Raw genomic sequence first — 26,449 nt, forward strand, 5'->3', positions numbered from 1 at the left:
TCTCAATAGAAAATTTACTATTCAGCAGCTGAATAGAATTATCTACATAGAAAATTGACTATTCAATATCCGAATAGAATGTTCTCTATAGAAAATTTACTTTTCAGCAGCTGAATAGTATTTTCTCTATAGAAAATTTACTATTCAGCAGCTGAATAGAATTTTTTTATAGAAAATTTACTACTCATCATCTGAATAGAATGTTCTCTATAGAAAATTTACTATTCAGCAGCTGGATACAATTTTCTCTATAGAAAATTTTATATTCAGCAGCCGAACAAAATTTTCTCTAAAGAAAATTTACTTTTCAGCAGCTGAAGAGAATTTTCTTTATAGACAATTTACTATTCAGCAGCTGAATAGAATTTTCTCTGCAGAAAATTTACTATTCAGCAGCTGAATAGAATTTTCTCTGCAGAAAATTTACTATACAGCAGCTGAATAAAATTTTCTATACAGAAAATTTACTTTTCAGCAGCTGAATAGAATTTTTTTATAGACAATTTACTATTCAGCAGTTGAATAGAACTTTCTCAATAGAAAATTTACTATTCATCAGCTGAATATAATTTTCTCTATAAAGAATTTAGTATTCAGCAGCTGAATAGAATTTTTTCTATAGAAAATTTACTGTTCGGTATCTGAACTGAATTTTCTCTATAGAAAATTTACTATTCAGCAGCTGGATACAATTTTTTCCTATAGAAAATTTACTATTCAGCAGCTGAATAAAATTTTCTGTACACAAAATTTACTATTCAGCAGTTGAATAAAATTCTCTCTGCAGAAAATTTACTATTCAGCAGCTGAATAAAATTTTCTATACAGAAAATTTACTTTTCAGCAGCTGAATAGAATTTTTATAGACAATTTACTATTCAGCAGTTGAATAGAATTTTCTCAATAGAAAATTTACTATTCATCAGCTGAATATAATTTTCTCTATAAAGAATTTAGTATTCAGCAGCTGAATAGAATTTTTTCTATAGAAAATTTACTATTCAGCAGCTGAATAGAATGTTCTCCAATGAAAATGTACTATTCAGCAGCTGAATAGAATTTTCTCTATAGAAAATTTACTATTCAGCAGCTGAATAGAATTTTCTATAAAGAAAATTTACTATTCAGCAGCTGAATAGAATTTTCTCTATAGAAAATTTACTATTCAGCAGCTGAATAGAATTTTCTATATAGAAAATTTACTATTCAGCAGCTGAATAGAATTGTCTTTATAGAAAAGTTACTATTCAGCAGCTGAATAGTATTGTCTTTATAGAAAAGTTACTATTCAGCAGCTGAATATAATTTTCTATGTAGACAATTTACTATTCAGCAGCTAAATAATCTTTTCTCTATAGAAAATTTATTATTCAGTAGCTGAATAGAATTTTCTCTAAAGAAAAATTACTATTCAACAGCTAAATAGAATTTTATCTATAGAAAATTTACTATTCAGCAGCTGAATAGAATGTTTTTCTCTATAGAAAATTTACTATTCAGCAGCTGAATAGAATTTTCTCCGTAGACAATTTACTATTCAGCAGCTGAATAGAATTTTCTCGGTAGAAAATGTACTATTCAGCAGCTGAATAAAATTTTACCGATAGAAAATTTACTATTCAGCAGCTGAATAAAATTTATCCCGTAGAAAATTTTCTATTCAGCAGCTGAATAGAATTTTCTCTATAGAAAATTTTGTATCGAACGGTTAAGTGACATTTTTGTCTGACAATTCACAATTCACTAGCTTTATAACATTTCCAATTTTAAATTTTAATATTCAGCAGCCGAATAGAATTTTCTCTGTAGAAAATTTACTATTCAGCAGGTGAATAACATTTTCTCTCTGGAGAATTTACTATTCTGCAGCTGAATATAATTTTCTCTAACTATTCGGCAGCTGATTACGATTTTCTCTATAGCAAATTTACAATTCAGCAGCTGAATATAATTTTATCTATTGAAAATGTGCTATTATCTAACTGAATTGCGTTTTCTATATAGCAAGTTTACTTTTCAGCAGCTGAATTAATGTTTCCATATAGGAAATGTACCTTTCAGCTGCTGAATAACAAGCGCCCCTCTGGTTATGTCGGTGATATAATAATGCCTACAACTGTTGGCTGACGAAATGTTTGCTATTCTGTAATCAAACAGTTGGCAAAAAAACAATTGTAAATTAATTTACATTTTTTTTTTGCGTTTCATAAATTCCGTCTCACATATTTTTCCATGACTCTGCACATTACAAACGTTTACATAATTTCTACTTTTTTTCGCAATAGATTTCATTGTTAATCTCCTTATGATCATTGCGATGATTGATTGTGACCAACACCCGCTTCTGGGCAAATTAAAACAATCAAGCCTACAAAACAAAAAACCACCAAAATTCAGATTCCACATTGATAATTTGAACTGTGAACATTAATTTTGTTTATGATGGCTAAACATAAAAGAAATAATTCATATTAAAGCAAAAAAACAAACAAACATGAGAAGAGAAATTCACAAGACGCAATAACGCGACTCTAAAACTTCAAAAGAAAGTCATTTAAAACGTGTGGGAATAAAAATATAAGTACACAATATAGTTTTTATGAGATTTTAACAAGATTTTAGGTACAAGATAAAATACCTGTAACATGGTAAGCAAAAAAAATCAAAACAAATATTACAGTTATTCCTAGGCAGCTGAAAAAGGAATTTCTTATGGGAAAAATTATATTCAGCCATTGAATAGCAAAATTTCTATGCAGACAACTTTTTTTAGCTGCTAAATACTAAATTTTGTGTAGAAAAAATTCTATTCAGCTGCTGAGTAGTCAATTTTCTATAGAGAATTCTGTTCAGCTGCTGAATAGTAAATTTTCTATAGAGAAAATTCTATTTATTTTATTTTCTACAGAGAAAATTCTATTCAGCTGCTGAGTAGTAAATTTTCTATAGATAAAATTCTATTCAGCTGCTGAATAGTACATTTTCTGTAGAGAAAATTCTATTCAGCTGCTGAGTAGTCAATTTTCTATAGAGAAAATGCTATTCAGCTGCTGAATGGTAAAGTGTCTATAGAGAAAATTCTATTCAGCTACTGAATAGTAAATTTTCTATAGATAAAATTATATTCAGCTGCTGAATAGTAAATTTTCTATAGAGAACATTTTATTAAGCTGCTGAATACTAAACTTTTATAGAGCAAATTCGATTCAGGTATTGAATAATACATTTTGTATTAAAAAATATATTCAACTGCTGAACAGTAAATTTTCTATAGAGAAAATTATGTTCAGCAGCTGAATAGTACATTTTCTATAGATAGAATTCTATTCAGCTTCTGAATAGTAAATTGCCTATAGAGAAAATTATATTCAGGTGCTGAATAATACATTTTGTATAGAAAAAATTATATTCCGCTGCTGAATAGTAAATTTTCTGTAAAGAAAATTCTATTCAGCAGCTGAATAATACATTTTGTATAGAAAAAATTATATTCCGCTGCTGAATAGTAAATTTTCTGTAAAGAAAATTCTATTCAGCAGCTGAATAAAACATTTTCTATGGAGAAATTTGTATTGAGCAGTTGAATAGAAATTTGCTGCTGAGTAGTCAATTTTCTATAGAGAAAATGCTATTCAGCTGCTGAATAGTAAATTTTCTGTAGAAAAAGTTATATTCATCAGCTGAATAGTAAATGTTCTATAGGGGAAATGTTATTCAGTTGCTGAATATTAATTTTTCTATATAGGAAATGGTATGTAGCAGCTGAATTATAAATTTTCTAAAGAGAGAACAAACTGAAGAGAGAATAATTTTCAGTTTCTGAATAGTAAATTTTCTGCTGATAAAATTCTATTCAGCAGCTAAATATTAAATTTTCTGTAGAGAATTTTCCATTCAGAGGCTGAATAGTAAACTTTCTGTAGAAAAAAATCTATTCAGCAGCTGAATAGTAAATTTTCTATAGGAAAAATGCTATTTAACTGCTGAATAATAAATTTTCTATAGAAAAAATGCTATTCAGCTGCTGAATAATAAATTTTCTATAGAGAAAATGGTATGCAGCAGCTGAATAGTAAATTTTCTATAGAAAAAAAATTATATTTAGCAGCTGAATAGTAAATTTTCAATGGAAGCAATTATATTCAGCGACTAAATTATATATTTTCTGTTGTAGTATGCCTAGGGAACATTTCATTAAATTTCTGGATCCCATCTCAATTTGTACAGTAAAGAATTTACGTGAATGAATTTTATCAAACTTCAAAACCATTGATAAATATTTAATTACTCGCAAGATGAAGAGGAAAATAAATGGGAAAGATCAAACCATAAATAAATAAATTTACGTTCAAAAATAACCACAATAATTCATTTAAAACTTCAGCTGACTTTTTTATATAACGGTTATTAATTGCCTAAAATTGATTTATAAAGGCACATTTCAATTCACTTGTTGCTTAGGTTGCTTAACTTTATTCGAGACTTTGAACTTCAATCAAAACCATTTATAACGAGTGAAACAAAAAATTTTATAATTATTATTATGGAAACTTCCAACAACGAAGCAATTCCATTTCTATCGATTTACCCTTGAACTCTGGTGGGGATTCTTTAGCACTTCGTTTGGTATTTTCTAATAATTTTTCATAAGCAGCGAGAGAGAGAGAGGGCAATCAACCCAACATTTTTTATATTTACCCTAGCAATCATTCTTGTGAAAGAAAAACACCATTCCGCTTCAGTAGCTATTTTCAAATTGTTGTTTCTTTTTTGGGTTTAAATTGAATTGTGTTTTCCTATTTGATTAGGCATTTAGGCTGGATGGCTGGCTGGCTGGCCACAGCATGGTGTGACCATTGCCATTTGTATTGGTTCACTTCCTTCACAGTTGAAGAATATTTATCTTTGGCCTTTATAATTCTGAGATGGTTGCCGGCTTGGTTTATTTGTTCATTGATAAAAATGCCGAGTGTGTTAAGTTTGTTTTACACTTTTGTAAGTGTTTATTTAGCTCAGGTTACACTGACCTTTTCCTATGATTCTGGCTCGCTCGTTTGCTTGTTTATTTGATATGGGGTTATTGTTTTGAGCTTCAGTTTTCAGCAGTTTTGTAAATCAATCTGGGCCTGAAAACAAAGACAAAAATGTGTTTCGTAGATTTCATTTTTGAAACTGTACTCCTCTTCTTCGTGTTCTTCTTCACTTTAGAGTATTATGGTGCAATAGCACGCTTGTTTGCCTTTTAAATTTTAGCTGACTACAACTAGTCGTTGATATTGTATTTCACGTTTTAGTGTTTGTCATTTTAAATGGGCTTTAAAATTGTTTTGAAATTTGTTCACATTGTGATAAACCTTGAACTTTTCGCTTGACTTCATCTTCATGGCATGAGTTTAACCTGTATACCCTGAATTCCAACCCAATCCCATTTTTGTCCAAAAGACAACAACTAGTAGCTTGTCATTGTTCTAATTATGATTTATAATTTATTTATGTATGGAATTGTTTCTTCAATTTTGGCGTGTAAGTAAGCTTCTTGTTATCAGTCTATTTGTATATTCCCGGATCATAATTCATTTCTACAAATTATGGCTTAGCTTATTAATTAATAATTAATATATTATAAGAAAGAAACGTGTGCTGGTGTTGTGTTGAATGAATTTTTTAGTAGATTAATCACAAAACCCTCTACATACATACCCATAATATTTATATAACCTCAAGCATGGTTCTCTTACTTAATTTACATATTTAATTAGAATTCCCACAGTTGTGTGTAGACAATATTTCATAACCTCTATGGAAAAAATATGCTAATTTATGCTGTAATGTACATCGAGCCAATGACCCACATACCTCGGTAGTTATCTTACAAGTTATCAGATTTTTTGCCAAACAATTTCTCACGCTATAAATAGATTATTAAGGCAGGAAGGCCCAAGGCAATTAATGTCACTCACTTCAAATGGGTTACTTGTGGCCCTTTAAAAAAAAAAAAACAAAAGATTTTTATGATTTAATTAAATCTATATTAAATTTTCATTCATTCATTAACGTAGCTTTACATAACTATTATTTATTTATATTTTTTGATATTTGAAAATGATTTTGTGATTTAGCAGCTTATCAACCTTTGCTTTGTTTAGCATATCATAAAATATGATATTCAATAGTATTAGGGTTTCAGCCTGAAACTATGCACCAGACACCATAATTTAAAGTCCACAAAAACAATTCTAAAGCAGAAAGAACAAAGGCAATTATTCTCACTTCAAATGGGTTACTTGTGGCCCTCAAAACCCGGTGTGCCAAGTTGGTGGTTTTCCCGCTACTTGTGGTGATTTTTGACGTACAAAAACCACTGTTTAAGCAGGAATGTCGACTGTTTCAAGGTAAAAATCGCTACATACCAATGACGCGTATGTGTCTGTAGCGGTTTTTGCCTCAGAACAATTGGCATCCCTGCTCAAAACACACGATTTATATGAGTTAATTAACTTTACATATTAAAATTTGATTCATTTACTGAAGTAGTTTTATTCAAATATTTGTGTGATTTAGTAGCTTTTCGGGTGCCACCGTGGTGCAATGGTATGCACACCCGCCTTGCACGCTAAAGGTCGTGGGTCGATAGCAGGCCAGGTAACATCAAATTTTCAACGGTGGCAAAATACTCCTCAGTGATGTTGGCTCAGATTTCCTGAGTATTTTAGCCATGTAAAACTTCTCTACAAGTGGTGTCTTAGGACATGCCGTTCGGACTGGGCAATAAATTGTACGTCCCATTTCATTGAGCTAAATATGAATCGCGGTGCACTCATTGATATGAGAGATGTTTCCCTTGTCCCATCTGGGATGTTTGTTGTTCCACAAACATTATTATAGTAGATTTTCAGCGTTGGAGGTGTTGATCTATGGTAAATCTTGAAGTCATTGTCATAACATATGATATTCAATGTATTGTCTTATTGGTGTCAGCCTAAAAGTATGCACCACACACCTCTTCTTTTTGCATGTTAATAAGAAAGGCCCATAAGAAAATTTCTCAGTTGCTGATAGCTTGAAACTGGCAGGAAGACCCAAAGCAATTAATATCACTTCAAAGATTTATATGATTTAATTAAATTTAAATTAATTTCTGATTCATTCTCTAAAGTTGTTATTTCCTTAAAATCGGAAATATTTTTTGTGATTTAGTAGGTTTTTTTATAGATTGATTTGTTTTAGCAAGAATAGTTGTCGGTGGTCATAACTTATGATATTCAATTAATTCTCTTATTGGCCGCAGCCTAAAAGTATGCATTATAAAAACGTTTCTCTGTTGTGATACCGTGAAGAGGAAATAAAATTTGATTGTTTACTGAATATATAACCCTATTTTCGCGAAAAAAAATCCTATTAACTCTTAAAACCTGCAGGGGGAGACTAATCGGCTGGTAAATAAGCAAACCTTGACGAAAAAAACTGCAGGTGAAGGAATATTAAATCACTCTCCAACTAAACTGGGGATTAAAATCTTAATAAAAAGTCTTAAAAATAAGAAAACATTTTGGGAAGAAAAATTATACATCTACAAAACCCCAATACCCCGTGATTCTATCCCCGAATATCTAACTTGGACAATGACACATTCCGAGAGAATAATTTTCATGAAATGTACCTATGTAATACCGATATACTTAAAATTGTGAAGAAGAAAAATAACACATCTACCCTTGCCAATTCTAACCCAAATACCTGACTAGGTTAGTGACACACCCCGAGAGTATCAGGTTCAGTTCAGAGCCACTCACTGCTGCGTTGATATTTTAACACTGTAAGAACAATATTGGATGAGTTTCGCACACCTTTCGATATTAAAAAACAGACTTGCTCTCTCTATGAAAGATCTTAAAATGAAGTAATATTTAATCAAAAACATGTATACTGGCTTTTGGTGTCGAGTACTTCGTAATGAAAAATTATCGAATCCCTTTGAAGTCGAAAACAGAGTTATGCAGAGATGTATTCTGTCTCTAAAACGTTCACCGACGATGTAATGCTTTCAAATCTGAATAACAGTGTTAAAACAACACAAAAACATGGAGAATGCTGATGGCGTATTCCTATTGAGGTAAGTAACAAGCCAACTTCAAGAGAGAGCAGTGTGGTTCAAGAACGAACTAGTTCAATTGAACGCTTCATTGAAAAAAGCACGTGAACTAGATCTGTCGATATAGTTCACTGAACTCCGACCGAAAGATCAATGAAGAAATTATTGAACCATGAACAATTACCAAACAATCTATAAGTTCCGAACTTCATGAAAGCTTTTGATAGCACACACGGTAATAAGCCACCTGCAGGATAGAGCTGTATAGTTCAAGTTCAAGTATAGTTCAATTGAACGATTCATTGAAAACAGCACGTAAACTACATCATTCGAAATAGTTCATTAAAGCACCTAACGAAAAATCAACGAAGGAACGATTGAACCTTGAACTATTACCAATCAGTCTATGAGTTTCAAACTGAAGCAATCACGGCTTCATGAAAACTTTCGATACCATATACAGACTCTCTCTATGGAAGATTCTAGAACGATGTAATATGCTTCATAAAATCCTCAAATAAATCAATCCCTGTGTACGGTATTTGTCGAGTACTTCTAATTGATAAACAGACCCTTTTAAGGTTAAAACCGGTGTCAGACAAGGATTTATTCAGTAGTCAGAACTGTTCATCCTGGTCACCGACGATGTTATGCGTTCTGCCCCGAATGGGAGACTTAAACAACTTGAAGACGTTTCGAAGTCTACAAGAGTTAAATAGTTCACGAACGAACTAGTTCAATTGAATGATTCATTGAAAAGAGCGAATGAACTAGGTCAGTCGTTATAGTTTATTATAGTTCACTGGCCACCGATCGAAAGATCAACCATGAAACGATTAAACAGCATCGTGCATGACATTGCTTTGTAAGGAAGCGATACAGTCTGTGCATCGCCCCAGTTTGAACTTCTATTTCTCAAAAATGGTACAACCTACGAAAATACCATTAAGGTCAATCTTGTAGAGAAATTTCACTGCTACAACATTTTCTTTAGAGTTATTACGATATGACATTTAATTTCCAAGTAAAACCGTGAAAACATAAAAAAACCCCTAAAAATGTGAATTTTGACCGTCATTTATTTGAAAAACCCTCCGGCGATTTTTTTTTGTTTTTTTGATTTTTCTCATCTATGAACATTGTAGTTTCAGAATCCGCAAAAAATTCCCAGGTGTAAGCACTTTTCATTAAAATTTAGTTAAATTTAGAGCACAAGTGGATATTCTCACACAAAATAATCTCTCTCCAAAGAAATTTCCCTATAAAGCAGTAATTTATAGGCACCGACGTGCTACGTTATAGTGAAGTTCGTCTCTACTGGAAATCTGTAAATGCCCTTATATAGAGCTGCACTGGCCTAGGTTGATAAGTTTTGGTAATGTGAAAAATAATCTTTAGAAACTCACGGTTCGTCTTGCGGTTTCCAATCAAAATCGTGAAAACCTAAAAATGGTAAAAATGTGAACTTTGACCTCGATTTATGTAAAAAAGCCCTCCGGCGATTTTTTTATTTTTCTCATCTATGAACATTGTAGTTTCAGAATCCGTAAAAACTTTCCATGTGTAAGCAGCACCCTTCATTTAAAGTTAGTTCAGGTGCACCGTAAATTCTTCTTAGCAATGAAGACCACAAACATGTCCCATGTCCCAATTAATGCCGGAACGTATATAACATTTTTCGAGTTAGACGAATACAAGTATGTGCAATAAAATTCCCTCCGAACATGTTCTTTTAAACATTACCAAGCTTCGTTCGTCCTCTATTCAGCCACGAAAACCCATCAACATTTATCCTACACTGTCCCGAAATATATCTCAAGGTATAGGTACAGCATTCCTCCAAAAAAAAAAAAAAAAAAAAAATAAAATAAAAAAATAAAAAACAAAAAAAAAAGATCTCTGATAACGTTTTGTTTTAATACATCTTATAACCCTGTCATGCTTCATGGACTGTAGAGCGTACAATATTCCTCCAAGATTGTACGACTGAAATGTCGTGAATATATTTTCTAAAAATCCACAATTATAGCTCTGTTCCCAAACATGTCGCAATGCATGCAATATTCTTCCCAAGTATACACATACGAGCATGCATCTGATATTCCGAAAAATACATATGTAATTATATCCTCAGCATTTATGCTAACGAGGGTATATACACTTTTATGCGGGCAAAATGTGCCTCATCGAAGTAATGGTTTTAGACCCTAAGTATGTTTGGACGAAAATGTGTTTCAGACAATTTGGAGAGTAACCGATTTGGTCCATACTTTGCCCATCGTAAAATTTGTACCAGTCTTGGATAATGTTTCAATATAGACTCAATCGGCCCACTCCTTCGGGTACCTCCCACACAAAATTTCGGAAATGTTCAGTTTAGGGCCATCTCTCGAATCGCTCTGATTTTTGTTTTAGCAACTTGAATTCATTGCCCTCCATACGACGGTACAAGTTTCATTAGGGGACCGAAAGATAACTCTAGAACGGATCTGCCGATTCTGTCCAAAATATGGCCTTAGTAATATTTTGTCCAAACATAGTTGACGTTTAAAGATTAGCCATATCGGTTCACTCCTTCAGGTACCTCCCCCACAAAAGTTCAAAAATGTTTGGAAAATTTGTTCCTACGGTAACTCTTGAAGATAGTGACCGAATTGATCCATACTTTACACATCCTAATATATCTACTAGATATAGATCAGGTTCAAATATGGTACCTTCCACACAAAATTTCGGATAAGTTCACTTTAAGACCTGCTATCGAATCACTTTGACTTTTGTTGAAGCAACTTGCATTCGCTGCCTCAGTTACAATGGTAAACGTTTTTTTCAAAGGCAAGTCCGTACTTCTTGAGCAAACATCCCGAAGGGTGTAAAAACCCCCTATGGCACCATATGTCGTGGCTGGAGATCCAATTAATGGTCAATGTAAATCCATTCCTTTTTAGTATCTCCTCCACAAAACTTTTGATCTCTAATCCTAATGAACCCCTAAATACATACGTTTTTTTGGGAAAAAAAATGTTTCAATATATACAGGCTGAGGGTATATCTGTGTCGGCAAAGCCGACTGATACTTTTTTACATGTTTTATTTTTATTTATCCTCAAAAACATAATTATTATTAAAATAATAAATATACTCAATTAAGCTCCGAAGACCGAAGACAATTTCTTCACATCGTCCTCAAAAACCTTATTAGGTATACCAAATTCTTCTCCAATTAAACATTAAATATAAAACATGAACAAAAACACTGGAAAAAGTATTTAGAGCAAACAATTTTCAAAGTCAATGATGAAGAACGCCATCTACATGCTACTCATACTCCACCCACGCAACAGCATAACCATAATAAGTGTCTGTGTCATCAACACCAACACTACGATCCAAAGCGGTGGTGGAAGTAAAGATGGAAGAAATTCCTTAGTTCTTATTAGAACATTAAATTACAGCACAGAAAGGAAAGGGACAGGCGAATAGACAGACAAGTCATGTAATAGAGAAAACATGCTTACACGCAAACTACAATTTTCACAACGGAGCAAGGTTGTTGTAGTACTTACAACGGATATCCCACATTTTTTTCTCGCCTTGTAATCCCAATAAGCATTATTTCTCTCTCTCTCCCTCTATTTTCGTTTCCTCTTTCGTTTATCATTCAACACATTGAGCTTTAACTTAAAGGGGGTCTCTTTAACAGCAAATTAAATTCCTAACCTTACTCTTTCGTGTGTGTCCCTGTGCTCTGTATGTCCTCATTCTTTGTTGCACAGCTGTACCTAGATACATATTAAAGAAATGAGCCATTTTGGGGACATATACGATATACTCTAATCATGTTGTTGAATGTGTTGTAAATATCTATATGGGGCTATGTAACGCATGAAATATTTTTCAAACATATATTCGAGACAAATATCAGGCGAGACAATCACAAGTACAAACATAACAAATACATACATATTTCCTCTGCTGAAATACACAACTCAAATTATCTATAGAACGTCATCATTTTCAATTGTCAGTTGTTTGCCATGGAGACAAAATAGAGCAATACACAATGACACAACGTCACGACATTGCGACTAACTAAACATGTAAGGCGAAATAAAAGGGGTTTGGTTGGGTTAGGGAAGGGCCACAATACAATACACCGCTTCTTGTTTGGGGGAGCTCTTTACTAGACATGCAAGGGCATTATACTGGGGAGTGTAGCATATTATGTGTGTATTGGTAGAAACCTGTCAATTCAACTAAACTGACAGTTAATCTAAATTTTGTACTGACATACCTAAATATAATGTTCGTGAAGAGAACGAAAACCTCCCCTGAAATATATTAGGAAGAAATCCATTAAACACAAATGTCAGGGAATTTTTAAGGAAGGCAGCAAAATGAAAATTCCAATTCCTAGGGCGATGGTTTGAAGGCCACTTTTTTTCTAGACAATTTCACATGATATTGACCTATTAGAAATATTAAGAGAAATTATTCAGAACATTAAAATGCCACTTTGGTTTTGTAATTTGAAATTATTTGTAAAGCAGAATGCGAGGGAAGTCAATTGTCCTTTTTTAATTAAGACAAATGTGTGTCACTGTATTTTAGGCGATACTCAGGAGAAATTTGAAATAAATTTTATAAAGAACTTGTCTATGAATTACATACCATTAGAAAGTCTTTTGAATTATGGAAGATCTTCCGGAGAATTTTGTCTATCGAACAGAAGACCTTTAGGTTTTCGATCTGTAGAACTTGGAACACACCTCAGAGGAAATCTTAAGGTAGAATACATAGAAAACATTTAGGAGTTCGTCTACCTAAAGAAGACCTTTATGATATTTTCTATTTTTCCGAAACCCTTAAGAGCTCTTCTATTTGTAGAAACCTACAGAATATCTTATCAGAATGAAGTATTCCTCAATAAAATACAATATGAATTCCTGAAACCCATAGAAAACCTTTCAGGAATAGCACATGTATCCAAAGACCTTCTAAAGACCCCTTACTTATAGAAAAAGTGTTTCTAAAGATCCCTTTTTTATAAAAAGGCTGCTTCTAAAGACACTTTTTATAAAAATGTTGGTTCTAAGGGCTCCTTACTATATAAAGTTTTTATATAAAGGGTCTTTCTAAAGACCATTTCTTATAGAAGAAATCCTTCTAAAGAATCTTTCTTATATAAAGGGTGCCTCTGAAGGTTTATATGAAAGGCGCTTCTAAAGACAATTTCTTTTAGAAGGGGTGCTTCAAAATACCCTTTCGTATATAAAGGGTGCTTCTAAAGACTCTTTCTTATATAAAGGATGCCTCTAAATACCCTTTCTTATATAAAGGGTGCTTCTAAAGACCATTTCTTATATAAAGGGTTCTTCTAAAGACCCATTCTTATATAAAGGATGCTTCTAAAGATCCTTTCTTATATAAAGGGTGGTTCTAGAGACCCTTTATTATATAAAGGGTGCTTCAAAATACCCTTTCTTATATAAAGGCCTAAAGACCTTTTCTTATGGAAGAGGTGCTTCTGAGGATCATTTTCTATAGAAAGTGTGCACTTTTTTTGGAAATGGTTATACTAAAAATTCTTATATAAAGGGTGCTTCTAAGAACCCTTTCTTATATAAAGGGGTGCTTCCAAAGACCCTTTCTTATATAAAGGATGCTTCAAATACCCTTTCTTATATAAAGGATGCTTCAAATACCCTTTCTTATATAAAGGGTGCTGCTAGGATACTTTCTTATATAAAGGATGCTTCTAAGACCCTTTCTTATATAAAGGGTGCTGCTAAGACACTTTCTTATATAAAGGGTGCTTCAAAAGACACTGTATTATATAAATGATGCTGCTAACACACTTTCTTATATAAAGGGTGCTTCAAAAGACACTGTATTATATAAAGGATGCTTCTAAATGTCCTTGCTTGGTAGGTGCTTTCTAAAGACCCTTTCTTATGTAAAGGGTGCTTCTAAAGACCCTTTCTTATATAAAGGGTGTTTATAATAACCCTTTCTTATATAAAGGTTACTTTTTAAGACCCTTTATTATATAAAGGGTGCTTATAATGGCCATTTCTTATATAAAGGGTGCTTCTAAAGACCATTTCTTATATAAAGGGTGCTTATAAAGACAATTTTTTATATAAAGGGTGCTTCTAAAGATCATTTCTTATGTAAATGGTGCTTTTTAAGACCCTTTATTATATAAAGGGTGCTTATAATGGCCATTTCTTATATAAAGGGAGCTTCTAAAGACCATTTCTTATATAAAGGGTGCTTATAAAGACAATTTCTTATATAAAGGGTGCTTCTAAAGATCATTTCTTATGTAAAGGGTGCTTCTAAAGACCCTTTCTTATATAAAGGATACTTCTAAAGTCCCTTTTTCTATAAAAGGTGCTTCTAAATACCTTTTCTTATATAAAGGGTGAATCTAAAGACCCTTTTTATATAAAAGATGTTTCAAAATACCCTTTTTATATAAAATATGTTTCAAAATACCCTTTTTATATAAAAGATGTTTCAAAATACCCTTTTGTGCTGAATAGGAGCTTCCAAAGACCATTTCTTATATAACGGATGCTTCTAAAGAATCTTTCTTATATAAAAGGTGCTTCAAAATGCACTTTCTTATATAAGGGGTACTTCTAAATACCCTATCTTGGTGAATGCTTTCTAAAGACCCTTTCTTATATAAAGGATTCTTTTTAGGACCCTTTATTATATAAAGGGTGCTTCTAAAGACCATTTTTTATATAAAGGGTGCTTCCAAAGACCATTTTTTATATAAAGGGTGCTTCCAAAGACCATTTTTTATATAAAACCATTTCTTATAAAAAGGGTGCTTCTAATGACCCTTTCTCATATAAAGGGTGATTCCAATGAATCTTCTTATTTAAAGGGTGCTTCATAGGCTTTTTTATATAAACGGTGCTTCAAAACTCCCTTCCTTATTTAAGGTGTGCTTCTAAAGACCCTTCCTTATATAAAAGGTGCTTCTATAGACCCTTGCACATAGAAAGGGAGCTTTTTTTTCACATTTGTCACTAAGTTACTTAAAGGCGATATCAGCTGATTTGAAGACACCTTATGCCATTTTTATTGACAAGGCGTATAAATCCATACGTTTATTTTTGCATATTAAGCTTCTGATTAACGATATCTTAATTAAGATCGTGTAATAAGCAATATTATTATCTGACTGTACTGTCAAAAGGGGATAAAAATAAATATTTGTAAATTTTCTTATGACAAAACAAGTTGTAAAATGTAATTAACAGAGAGTGTTAATGTTCATTATGAAATGATTTCTTCCCAAAAAAGTTTAATGTCATTTAACATGTAAATTTATTTTCAAAAATATTTGGAAAATTAAAATCTCTTCCTTTGAAAGGTTTTAATTGGTTTTGGCAAATGAAATCCATTTGTTTGGAACTTTCCTTATCGTCCTTCCTACATAAATTTATTACGCTTTTAGAAATTATATTCTGTTCCTTTCTACCACCAATTACCACACGAAAAAGCTTTGTTTTCTCAAATTAAATTATAATTTTGCAAAGTTGGATTATACGGAGCAATTTCAATGACCACATTGTTTGAATAAGTAATTAAATAATTCCATAATCTATTAAATACCTAACAATTAAAGTACTCTAACACACAATCACACAGACACAGCAACAACAACACTAATAACTTTATTGCTTACAGTAATAATCTCACAATCTCATTATAATTTTCTACTATTAAATGTTTACTCATACAACAGAGTTCAAAGTTCAATTTTGTGCGCTTAATTAAATTCCAAACTATTAACTTGAATATTTTTTTTTTTTTGCACAGAACAATAGAATTTCATTTTTTCACAATGAACTTTTAACTCTAAAGGGGTTATATTTAATCAGTAGATTTTCAAAAAAGTTATTAGTATGCAACCGGTGTATAATTCCGAAACGGAAACTTCTTTTCTTGCTAAACATTTAGTCAGCTTCTCTTAACAAACTTGATGACTACCAGTAATTTGTTGCTTCATCTTTCGTTTCTTTTTTCATTAGTTGAACATGAAGAAGGTAGGAACTTTGCGATCTTTTTTGTTATTTTTCTTAATCACCATCATTATCATCTTTATTATGATAGTTATCATTATACCTGTGTATGTACATCCTTCCATCCATCGTTATCTTTGACTCATACTTGGGGCATGCAAGCCCAGCTACCGTGAGCAGCAGAACATTGCAGTTTTTTTTGATGTACTCGTATTTATATATGCAGTGGATTCATCTGTCTCTTCTTCGTAGCATACATACATACTCGGGTTGCTTGGTAATAGAAATTAATATTCCTTGCAGGTCGTTTTAGATTTCTTCCTATTTTGCATATTATGATGGTGGTTTGAGGCATTCAGTTGAAAAGCGCAAAGAAAGTCAACATAAGAAACTCTTAAAATTTTCATGTGCTGTTTTTATGGTTGTAGCGCTGAAAGTCAGATATTTTTTTAAAGAAGAAGGCAGAATAATTTGTAGAAAAAAATTAGTGGCAATGTGCTTCTTGAAAAAAATAGTCAAGATTTCAATGATTTTTTAAGAAACGCTACAAAGAAGAGTGCTTTCAAGGGCTATTTTCTTAGAGAAGGGATGCATTGAAAGACCTTTTTTATACAAAGGGTGCTTTCAGACGCCCTTTTTTAGAATAAGGGCACATCCAAAGACAACTTTCTTAGAGGAAGTGTGCTTCCAAAGACCCCCTTCTTATAGAAAGGGTGCTTCCAAAGACCCCTTCCTTATAGAAAGGGTGCTTCCAAAGACCCTTTCTTACGAAAAGGGTGCTTCCAAAAACCCTTTCTTAGAGGAAGTGTGCTTCCAAGGGCCTATTCCAAGAGAAAGGGTGCTTCAAAAGACCCCTTGTTAGGGAAAGGGTGCTTCAAAAGTCCCCTTGTTAGGGAAAGGGTGCTTCCAAAGAGATTTTCTTAGAAAAGGGTGCTTCCTTTCTTATGAAGGGGTGTTTCCGAAGACCCTTTTTTAGAGGAAGGGTGCTCCGATAGACCCATTTCTTATAGGAAAGGGTTCTTCTAAAGCCCCTTTCTTCTAAAAAGCATGCTGACTTTCTTTGAGAAAAGGTGCTTTTAAAGACCATTTCTTATAGAAAGATTGATGCCAAAGACCCTTTCTTATAGAAAGGGTGCTTCCAAAGACAACTTCTAATAGAAAGGGTGCTACAAAATACTCTTTCTTATAGAAGGGGTGCTGCCAAAGAACCTTTCTTATAGAAATTGTGCTACCAAAAATCCCTTCTTATAGAAAGGGTGCCAAAGCCCTTTCTTATGGAAAGAGTGCTGCCAAATACCACTTCTTATAGAAATGGTGCTGCCAAAGCCCCTTTTTATAGAAAGGGTGCTGCCAAAGGCCCTTCTTATAGAAAGGATGGTGCCAAAGACCTTTCTTATAGAAAGGGTGCTGCCAAAGACCCTTCTTATAGAAAGGGTGGTGCTAAATATCCTTTTTATAGACCCCTTCTCATAGAAAGGTCCCTTACCTTTCTTGCAGAAATGGTGCTACCAAAAACCCCTTCTTATAGAAATTGTGCTGCCAAAGACCTTTCTTATGGAAAGAGTGCGGCCAAAGAAAGGGTGCAGCCAAATACCATTTCTTATAGATGACCCTTTCTTATAGAAAGCGTGCTGCCTAAGACCCTTTCTTATAGAAAGGGTGCTTCCAAATATCATTTTTATAGACCCCTTCTCATGCTGCTAAAGTCCTTTTCTTATAGAAATGGTGCTACCAAAGACTCCTTCTTATAGATATGGTGCTGCCAAATACCCTTTCTTATTGAAAGGCCGCTTTCTTATAAAAAGGATGCTGCGAAAGCCCCTTTCTTATAGAAAAAGTGATGCCAAAGACCCTTATTATAGAAAGGCGATGCCAAAGACCTTTTTCTTATAGAAGGGGTGCTTCCAATGGCCCGTTCTTATAGAAAGAGTTCCTCCATAAAGTGCTGATATAAATAATTAGTAATATACTGATTAACTGCAGAGAAAAAAATTTTGAATTCTCTTCTTTAAAAATGCTTTCGAATTTATCGAAAGAAAAAATATGCCTTACTTATTTACATAAACAATCCAATCAATTACCCCGTTTTTTTCGTTTGACCAAACGAGACAAGACATAAATATCAAATGTCAATTTAATTTCGGATTTAGAACAAATTTTCTGTTGTTTTACATTACAGACCACACACGTTTGAAATCGCGTAATGGTGATGCGGCATACTTTTTCGTTGGCAAAACACAACAACACAAAGAATGTCCGATAGAACATAAACGACAGAAACAATGTGTGACAAAAAACCAAATAAAATTAAAATAACTCACAAAAAAAGAACAAAATAAAAACACTGAATAATTTATAACAATTGGATGAGAATACAAATAAGCGGCGAAGTAAAGATCACGCGAACGGTGAGTAAGACGAGAAGGCGCAATGTATGCTGACCAAAAATGGTATTGAAATGCATTCTATGTTGAGGAATATAATAGAGAAATTTACATATAGTCAGAACAAAACAAAAAGCGGCGAAGCAGCGGGTGTTCTCAGCACTTATGTATGACCGGTCAAATTTAATTTAACAAAGCAATAAAAAACACCGGCAAAGCTTGTGAATGACTAGGCTTTGAGTACGTAAAAACAATCATGTAAACGTACAAAACGTGAGCGAGTTAAGTTGATTTTAAAAACAACTTCCGTTTGTCACCCAACAAATGTTTGTGAGAACCCCTCATGAATGTGGTGACTCCGGAAAATATACATAAATGCTACTTATTCTGTGCTTAATTGGAAATAATAATGTTTCATTGTGGCACACATAGAGAAGGTACGAATAGAGGAGGGTGTAATCATTATCTTCATCATCGATAAGCCAATGAAATTAACAAATCAATATTGTGGAGTGGAGTGTAAAGACAGGAAGTTTCCGCATCATTTGAAAAATATTAACGCATGATAGCCATTGATTAGTGAAGTTTCGGCTTACACAATACGCATTCTTATGGCGGCATGGAGAGCGGAAAAACTTCATAGCCATTAAAGCATAAAACGCATATTGGAAATCATTTGTTTGGTGCTCTTTGTTAATACCTTTCGATGATGATGAATTAGTCATAATGTCTGCCCCTCAAAGCATGTAGGCTGTGTGGTGTAATAAAGTTCGTTATTGGTTTGAAATTGTCAAAAGGAATTTACAAAAAAAAATCTGAATTTAAATTGCGATATGAATATGAAGGCATAAAAGTAACTAAAATCATTATTATACCTTTTCTAAAATGGTCTTTGGAAACATCCTTCCTGTACAAAAGGGTCATTAGAAGCACCTTTTATATAAGAAAGGGTCTTTATCAGCACTTTATATATATGAACCACCATTTATATAAGAAAGAGTCATTAGAAGCATCCTTTATAAAAGAAAGTGTCTTTAGAAGCACCCTTTATATAAGAAAGAATCTCTAGAAATGGTCTTTAGAAAGCACCCACCAAGCAAGGATATTTAGAAGCACTCTTTATATATAAGAAAGTGTCTATTGAAGCACCTTTAATATAAGGATGAGTCTTTAGGAGCACCCGTTATATAAGGAAGGGTCTTTAGAAGAATCCTTTATATAAAGAAGGGTCTTTAGAAGAATCCTTTATATAAAGAAGGGTCTTTAGAGGAATCATTTCTATAAAAAGGGTCTTTAGAAGAAGCCTTTATAAAAAGAAGGGTCTTTAGAAGCACCCTCTATATAAAGAAGGGACTTTAGAAGAAGCCTTTAAAAAATGAAGGGTCTTTAGAAGCGCCCTTTATATAAAGAAGGGACTTTAGAAGAAGCCTTTATATAAAGAAGGGACTTTAGAAGAAGCCTTTATATAAAGAAGGGTCTTTAGAAGAACCCTTTATATAAAGAACGGTCTTTAGAAGCACCCTTTATATAAAGAAGGGACTTTAGAAGCATCCTTTATATAAAGAAGGGTCTTTAAAAGCACCCTTTATGTAAAAAAGGGTATTTAGAAGCACCCTTTATATAAAGAACGGTCTTTAGAAGCACCCTTTATATAAAGAAGGGACTTTAGAAGCACCCTTTATATAAAGAAGGGTCTTTAAAAGCACCCTTTATGTAAAGAATGGTATTTAGAAGCACCCTTTATATAAAGAAGGGTCTTTAGAAGCACCCTTTATATAAAAAAGGTTCTTTAGAAGCACCCTTTATATAATGAAGGGTCTTTAGAAGCACCGTTTATATAAAGAAGGGTCTTTAGAAGTACCCTTTTTTATAAGGAAGTGTCCACAAAAGCACACTTTAAATAAGGAAGGGTCATCAAAAGCACCCCTTATATAAAGAAGAGTCTTCAGAAGCACCTTTTATATAAAGAAGGGTCTTTAGAAGCACCCTTTATGTAAGAAATGGTCTTTAGAAGCACTTTTTGTAGAAGGAAGGGTGTTAAGAAGCACCTTTTATATAAGGAAGGTCATTTAAAAGCAACATTTATATAAGAAAGGGTCTTTAGAGTCACCCTTCATATAAAGAAGAGTCTTTAGAAGCACCCTTCATATAATAAAGGGTCTTTAGAAGCACCCTTATATAATAAAGGGTCTTTAGAAGCACCCTTTATGTAAAGAAAGCTCTTTTGAAGCACCCTTTATATAAAGAAGGGTCCTTAAAAGCACCCTTTATATAAAGAAGGGTATTTAAAAGCACCCTTTATATAAAGAAGGGTATTTAAAAGCACCCTTTATATAAAGAAGGGTCTTTAGAGTACACTTTTTTATAAGGAAGTGCCTACAAAAGCACTCCTTAAAAGCACCCCTTATATACAGAAGAGGCTTCAGAAGCACCCTTTATATAAAGAAGGGTCTTTAGAAGAACCCTCTTTATAGAAGGAAGGGTGTCTAGAAGCACCTTTTATATAAGGAAGGGTGTTTAGAAGCACCTTTTTTATAAGAAAAGGTGTCTAGAAGCACGTTTTATATAAGGAAGGGTGTTTAGAAGCACCTTTTATATAAGAAAGGGTGTCTAGAAGCACCCTTTATATAAGAAACGGTCTTTAGAAGCACCCTTTATGTAAGAAAGGGTCTTTAGTAGCACCATTTAATAAGAAAGGGTTTTAGTAGCACCCTTTCTATAAGGAAGGGTCTATAAAATCACCATTTATATAAGAACGGGTTTTTGGAAGCATCCTTAATATAAGGAAGGGTTTTTGGAATCACCCTTTATATAAGGAAGGGTTTTTGGAAGAACCCTTTATATAAGGAAGGGTTTTTAGAAGAAGCGTTCATATAAAGAGGAGTCTTTAGAAGAATCATTTCTATAAAAAGGGTCTTTAGAAGCACCCTTTGTAAAAAAGGGGTCTTTAGAAGAACTTTTGTATAAGATAAGGTCTCTAGGGTCACTCGTGCCTGGAGCGAAATTTAAATTCTCCAACCTACAGAATAGGTTGGGGGCTTAACCACCTTTGTCTGGTATACGTGGTGCTGCATCACATCTGCTTGTTGTAAAATATCGGCGATCCCACCAATTGTTATTGCTTAAATATTTATTTTATTTTAAATATTTATTCTCATCATCGCTTCATTGATGAATACCATATCGAGTATTTCCTCTAGAAAACCAATCCATTCATATGTGTAATTTTGTCTAACAGCAACAACAATAACAAACAGAAATCACGCGAACAAATGTGGTATGGATTGCTGCAATAGCCCCCAAACCACAAACAAAAACATTAGACATAGCGCCGTTTTTGATATTTGCCAATAACCAAGTGTGCCAACCAACCAAACAGCCAGTCAGCCGGTATTTAATTGTCACTAGATGTAATGACTGTTGATTTGTCATAATAACAGGCATCATTTTACGTTGTAATCACCGTCGTCGTCATCATCATTATTATTATAGCGGCGACGTTGTTACCACTACCGTGACTCCAAAGGTCGTCGATGATAATGAACTTTGACTACAACTGAGGAGATGTTTGTCAACATCAACTTGATTTTTGGCGGCACTCAATTTTGTTTTGTTTAATAAAAGCTATGCAATGTTGTGGAAATTTGGAAAAACTATATTCCCCAAGAGTGTGGAGAAGCTTAGGTTTATTTGCATAGTTAATTTAGTTGTTGTCGCTGAAGTGATTATTTGGTTATTACGCATTTTGTTTAATTTGATTTTTTGTTTTGTCGTCACTCCCTAGATGTTCTTTTGCCATGTTGTTGTTGTTAGTTTTTTTGGGCTTTTGGTTACTATGAAAACATTGAAGCGTTAAGTGGTGTTTGCAGCCATTTGCCAGCCAGACGCTGCTAGTTTCTATAAGGTGGAAAATGCTGACAACAAAACCAGGTCAATGTTTTCTACGGTATTGATTTTTAAGAGCATTTAGTTTTGCCATTTGTTATTATTGTTGCGTCAATATGTATGGATGGTGGGTTGGAGGGGTAAGGTTGAAGTGGCAGAATTTATTTGAGATTTTCGTTTCATGTCTTGAATAATTTGAATTACTCTCCACCATGTGTATGTACGTATGTACGCATGTGAAATAATACTTTGTTCAAAGGCATATCTGGTAAAAAGGGGCTTGGTTCGACCTTCTCCTTTTAATACGCTTTTAATTAGGTGTGTTTTTACTTTTAAAATAATACAGTTAATTAAACGGAAATACGATTTAATTAAGTCAATCTGTAGCAAAAATGTTTTTAATTTGTGGTGGGGATCCTGGGGGATTTGTTTGCACCGATGATCTTGGGAGGTTCAATAATCTGCCTGTAACAATGACGGGGGAATCTAGAATTGAAAAATTAAAGTTGGTGGTGTTACCTTTTTCAACCTTAGCCGTTCTTTGACTTGTGTTTCACAAAACCGCATAACCATCATTCCATATTATCCATATTACTCTCCACTAATCTAAAAAAATAGATTTTTTAAGATACTTCCAAAAACCCCAAAATGGTTCTTGTAAAGTAAAACACTAAACATTTTTTAAAATTAAAAATTAATTTCAATTTTTTTTTATTTTTCAGGTATGTATTCATCTCTCTTCCTCTTTTTGGGTCCAGGCAGACATTAATCAAAATTTGTGAGTACTCTAAAAATTTTGCCTACCACAAAACCCCAAAAAATCCTACCGTGTTAAATGATTTATACGCTTCCTGTCACAAAACATAAAATGCTATTTCTCAATACTGTTGTTGTTTCTTCTCTCCTTAAGAACACACCATCAGAGATTTATCATTTCGGTTTTTGTCATGCCATTAAGCAGGAGAGGCATTTCATATTGTGGAACATAACAAAATAATCGCAAAACAGACATTCCATTTACATGCTGTGTTCATTTCGTAGTTGATTGCGTGGCATTCTTAGTTGGCATATTTATATTTATTTTCTTTTTTCTTTCCATTACACACGATCTTGATTTCTTTCAAAAAATTCTCAAGTACCTCTCGGGCCAAAAATGAATTCCAAACATCAAAAAGTATGGAAATATTTATTTTCATAATATTTAACGTGTTAAAATTTATGCATCAATTTTTCATATTTGTCTTGAAAAGAAATATTTCAAGCAGTCATAGCACAGTGAACTAACAGTGGCATGAGAGTTGCCAGCACAAGAAGAATTAGCTTGGTCGAAGGAATCACATATTATTACAAGTTATGAACTATCAAGTATAAATTAAATATTATACATTTTAACATTTTTAATATGTTTAAAGACAATTCCATACATAATTGCTTCTAAAGACCATTCCTTATATAAAGGGTGCTTCTCAATACCATTCCTTACATAAAAGTCGCTTCTAAAGACCCTTTCTTATATAAAGGGTGTTTTAAAACACCCTTTCTTATATAAAGGGTGCTTCTAAAGACCCTTCCTTATATGAAGGATACTTCTAAAGACGCTTCCTTATATAAAGGATGCTTCTAGAGACCCTTCTTTATATAAAGGGTGCTTTTAAACACCCTTCCTTATATTATATAAAGAGTGCTTCTAAATACAATTCCTTATATAAAGGGTTCTTCTAAATACCATTCCTTACATAAAGGGTTCTTCTAAAGACCCTTCCTTATATAAAGGATGGTTCCAAAAACTCTTCCTTATATAAAGAATGCTACCTCCTTATATAAAGAATTCTTTATATAAAAGGTGCTTCTAAATACCCTTCTTTATATAAAGGGTTTCTCTAAATACCGTTCCTTTCATAAAGGGTGCTTCTAAATACCCTTTCTTATATAAAGGGTGGTTCTAAAGACCTTTCCTTATATAAAGCGTACTTCTAAAGACCCTTCCTTATATAAAGGGTGCTTTTAAACAACCTTCCTTATATAAATGGTGCTTCTAAAGACCCTTTCTTACATAAAGGGTGGTTCTAAAGACCTTTCCTTATATAAACGGTGCTTCTAAAGATCCTTCCTTATATAAAGGGTGATTCTAAATACCCTTCCTTATATAAACGGTGCTTCCAAAGACTTCCTTATATAAAGGATGCTTCTGAAGACCCTTCCTTATATAAAGGGTGCTTTTTAATACCCTTCCTTATATAAAGGGTGGTTCTAAACACCATTCCTTTCATAAAGGGAGCTTCTCAAGACCCTTTCTTATATAAAGGGCGCTTCTACACACCATTCCTTATATAAAGCGTACTTCTAAATACCCTTCCTTATATAAAGGGTGCTTTTAAACAACCTTCCTTATATAAATGGTGCTTCTAAAGACCCTTTCTTATATAAAGGGTGGTTCTAAAGTCCTTTCCTTATATAAACGGTGCTTCTAAAGATCCTTCCTTATGTAAAGCGTGATTCTAAATACCCTTCCTTATATAAAGTGTACTTCTAAAGACTCTTCCTTATATAAAGGGTGGTTCTAAAGACCTTTCTTTATATAAACGGTGCTTCTAAAGACCCTTCCTTACATAAAGGGCGCTTTTAAATACCATTCCTTATATAAAGGGTGGTCCTAAACACCATTCCTTTCATAAAGGGAGCTTCTCAAGTCCCTTTCTTATATAAAGGGCGCTTCTACACACCATTCCTTATATAAAGCGTACTTCTAAAGACACTTCCTTATATAAAGGGTACTTTTAAACAACCCTTCTTATATAAATGGTGCTTCTAAAGACCCTTTCTTATATAAAGGGCGCTTTTAAACATCCTTCCTTATATAAAGGGTGCTTCTAAAGACCCTTTCTTATATAAAGGGTGCTTTTAAATTTTTTAATTTTTAAAGACAATTTCAAAAGACCATTCCTTATATATAGGGTGCTTTTATTTTTTTTTTTTTATTTTTAAGACAATTTCAAAAGACCCTTCCTTACATAAAGGGTGCTTTTAATTTTTTTAATTTTTAAGACAATTTCAAAAGACCCTTCCTTATATAAAGGGTGCTTTTATTTTTTTTATTTTTAAAAACAATTTCAAAAGACCCTTCCTTATATAAACGGTGCTTCCTTATATATAGGGTGCTTTTAGTTTTTTTTAATTTTTAAGACAATTTCCTTATATAAAAGGTGCTTTTAAATTTTTTAATTTTTAAAGACAATTTCAAAAGACCCTTCCTTATATAAACGGTGCTTCTAAAGATCCTTCCTTATATAAAGGCTGCTTCCAAATACCCTTCCTTATATAAAGTGTGCTTCCAAATACCCTTCCTTATATAAACGGTGCTACCAAAGACCCTTCCTTATATAAAGGGTGCTTCTAGATACCCTTCCTTATATAAAGGGTAGATATAAACACCATTCCTTTCATAAACGGAGCTTCTAAAGACCCCTCCTTATATAAAGGGTGCTATTAAACATCCTTCCTTATATAAAGGGTGCTTCTAAGGATCCTTCCTTATATAAAGGGTGCTTCTAAGGATCCTTCCTTATATAAAGGATGATCCTAAAGACCCTTCCTTATATCAAGGTCTTAAGACCTTTCCTTATATAAAGGGTGCTTCTAAATACCCTTCCTTATATAAAGTGTGCTTTTAAATACCATTCCTTACATGAAGAGTGCTTTAAAGACCCTTTCTTTTATATAGAGCGCTTTTAAAGACCCATCCTTATACAATGGGTGCTTTTAAAGACCCTTCATTAAACAAAGGGTGCATCTAAATACCCTTCCTTATATAAAGGGTGCTTCTAAGGACCCTTCCTTATATAAAGGGTGCTTCTAAATACCCTTCCTTATATAAAGGGTGCTTCTAAATACCCTTTCTTATATAATGGGTGCTTCTAACTAGCCTTCCTTATATAATGGGTGCTTCAACTAGCCTTCCTTATATAATGGGTGCTTCTAACTAGCCTTCCTTATATAATGGGTGCTTCTAACTAGCCTTCCTTATATAATGGGTGCTTCTAACT

At 33.1% G+C, this 26,449-nt stretch overlaps 1 protein-coding gene across 5 annotated transcripts in view; it reads left to right on the top strand.

Annotated features, from left to right (window-relative positions):
* LOC141397780 (rho guanine nucleotide exchange factor 10-like protein) overlaps positions 1-26,449 on the top strand; it is a 316,226-nt gene that overhangs the window by 33,584 nt on the left and 256,193 nt on the right. The window contains exon 2 of one of the 5 annotated variants that reach the window (XM_073974498.1): positions 23,129-23,184. The exons of the other annotated variants lie outside the window; for them this stretch is intronic. Within the exon in view, the coding sequence (XP_073830599.1) occupies positions 23,129-23,184 (56 nt within the window). The remainder of the gene's footprint in view (positions 1-23,128; positions 23,185-26,449) is intronic. 5 annotated transcript variants of the gene reach the window in all.

Source organism: Musca autumnalis, unplaced genomic scaffold (genome assembly GCF_047663935.1).
Source record: "Musca autumnalis isolate F117 unplaced genomic scaffold, ASM4766393v1 scaffold_3, whole genome shotgun sequence".
NCBI lineage: Eukaryota > Metazoa > Arthropoda > Insecta > Diptera > Muscidae > Musca > Musca autumnalis.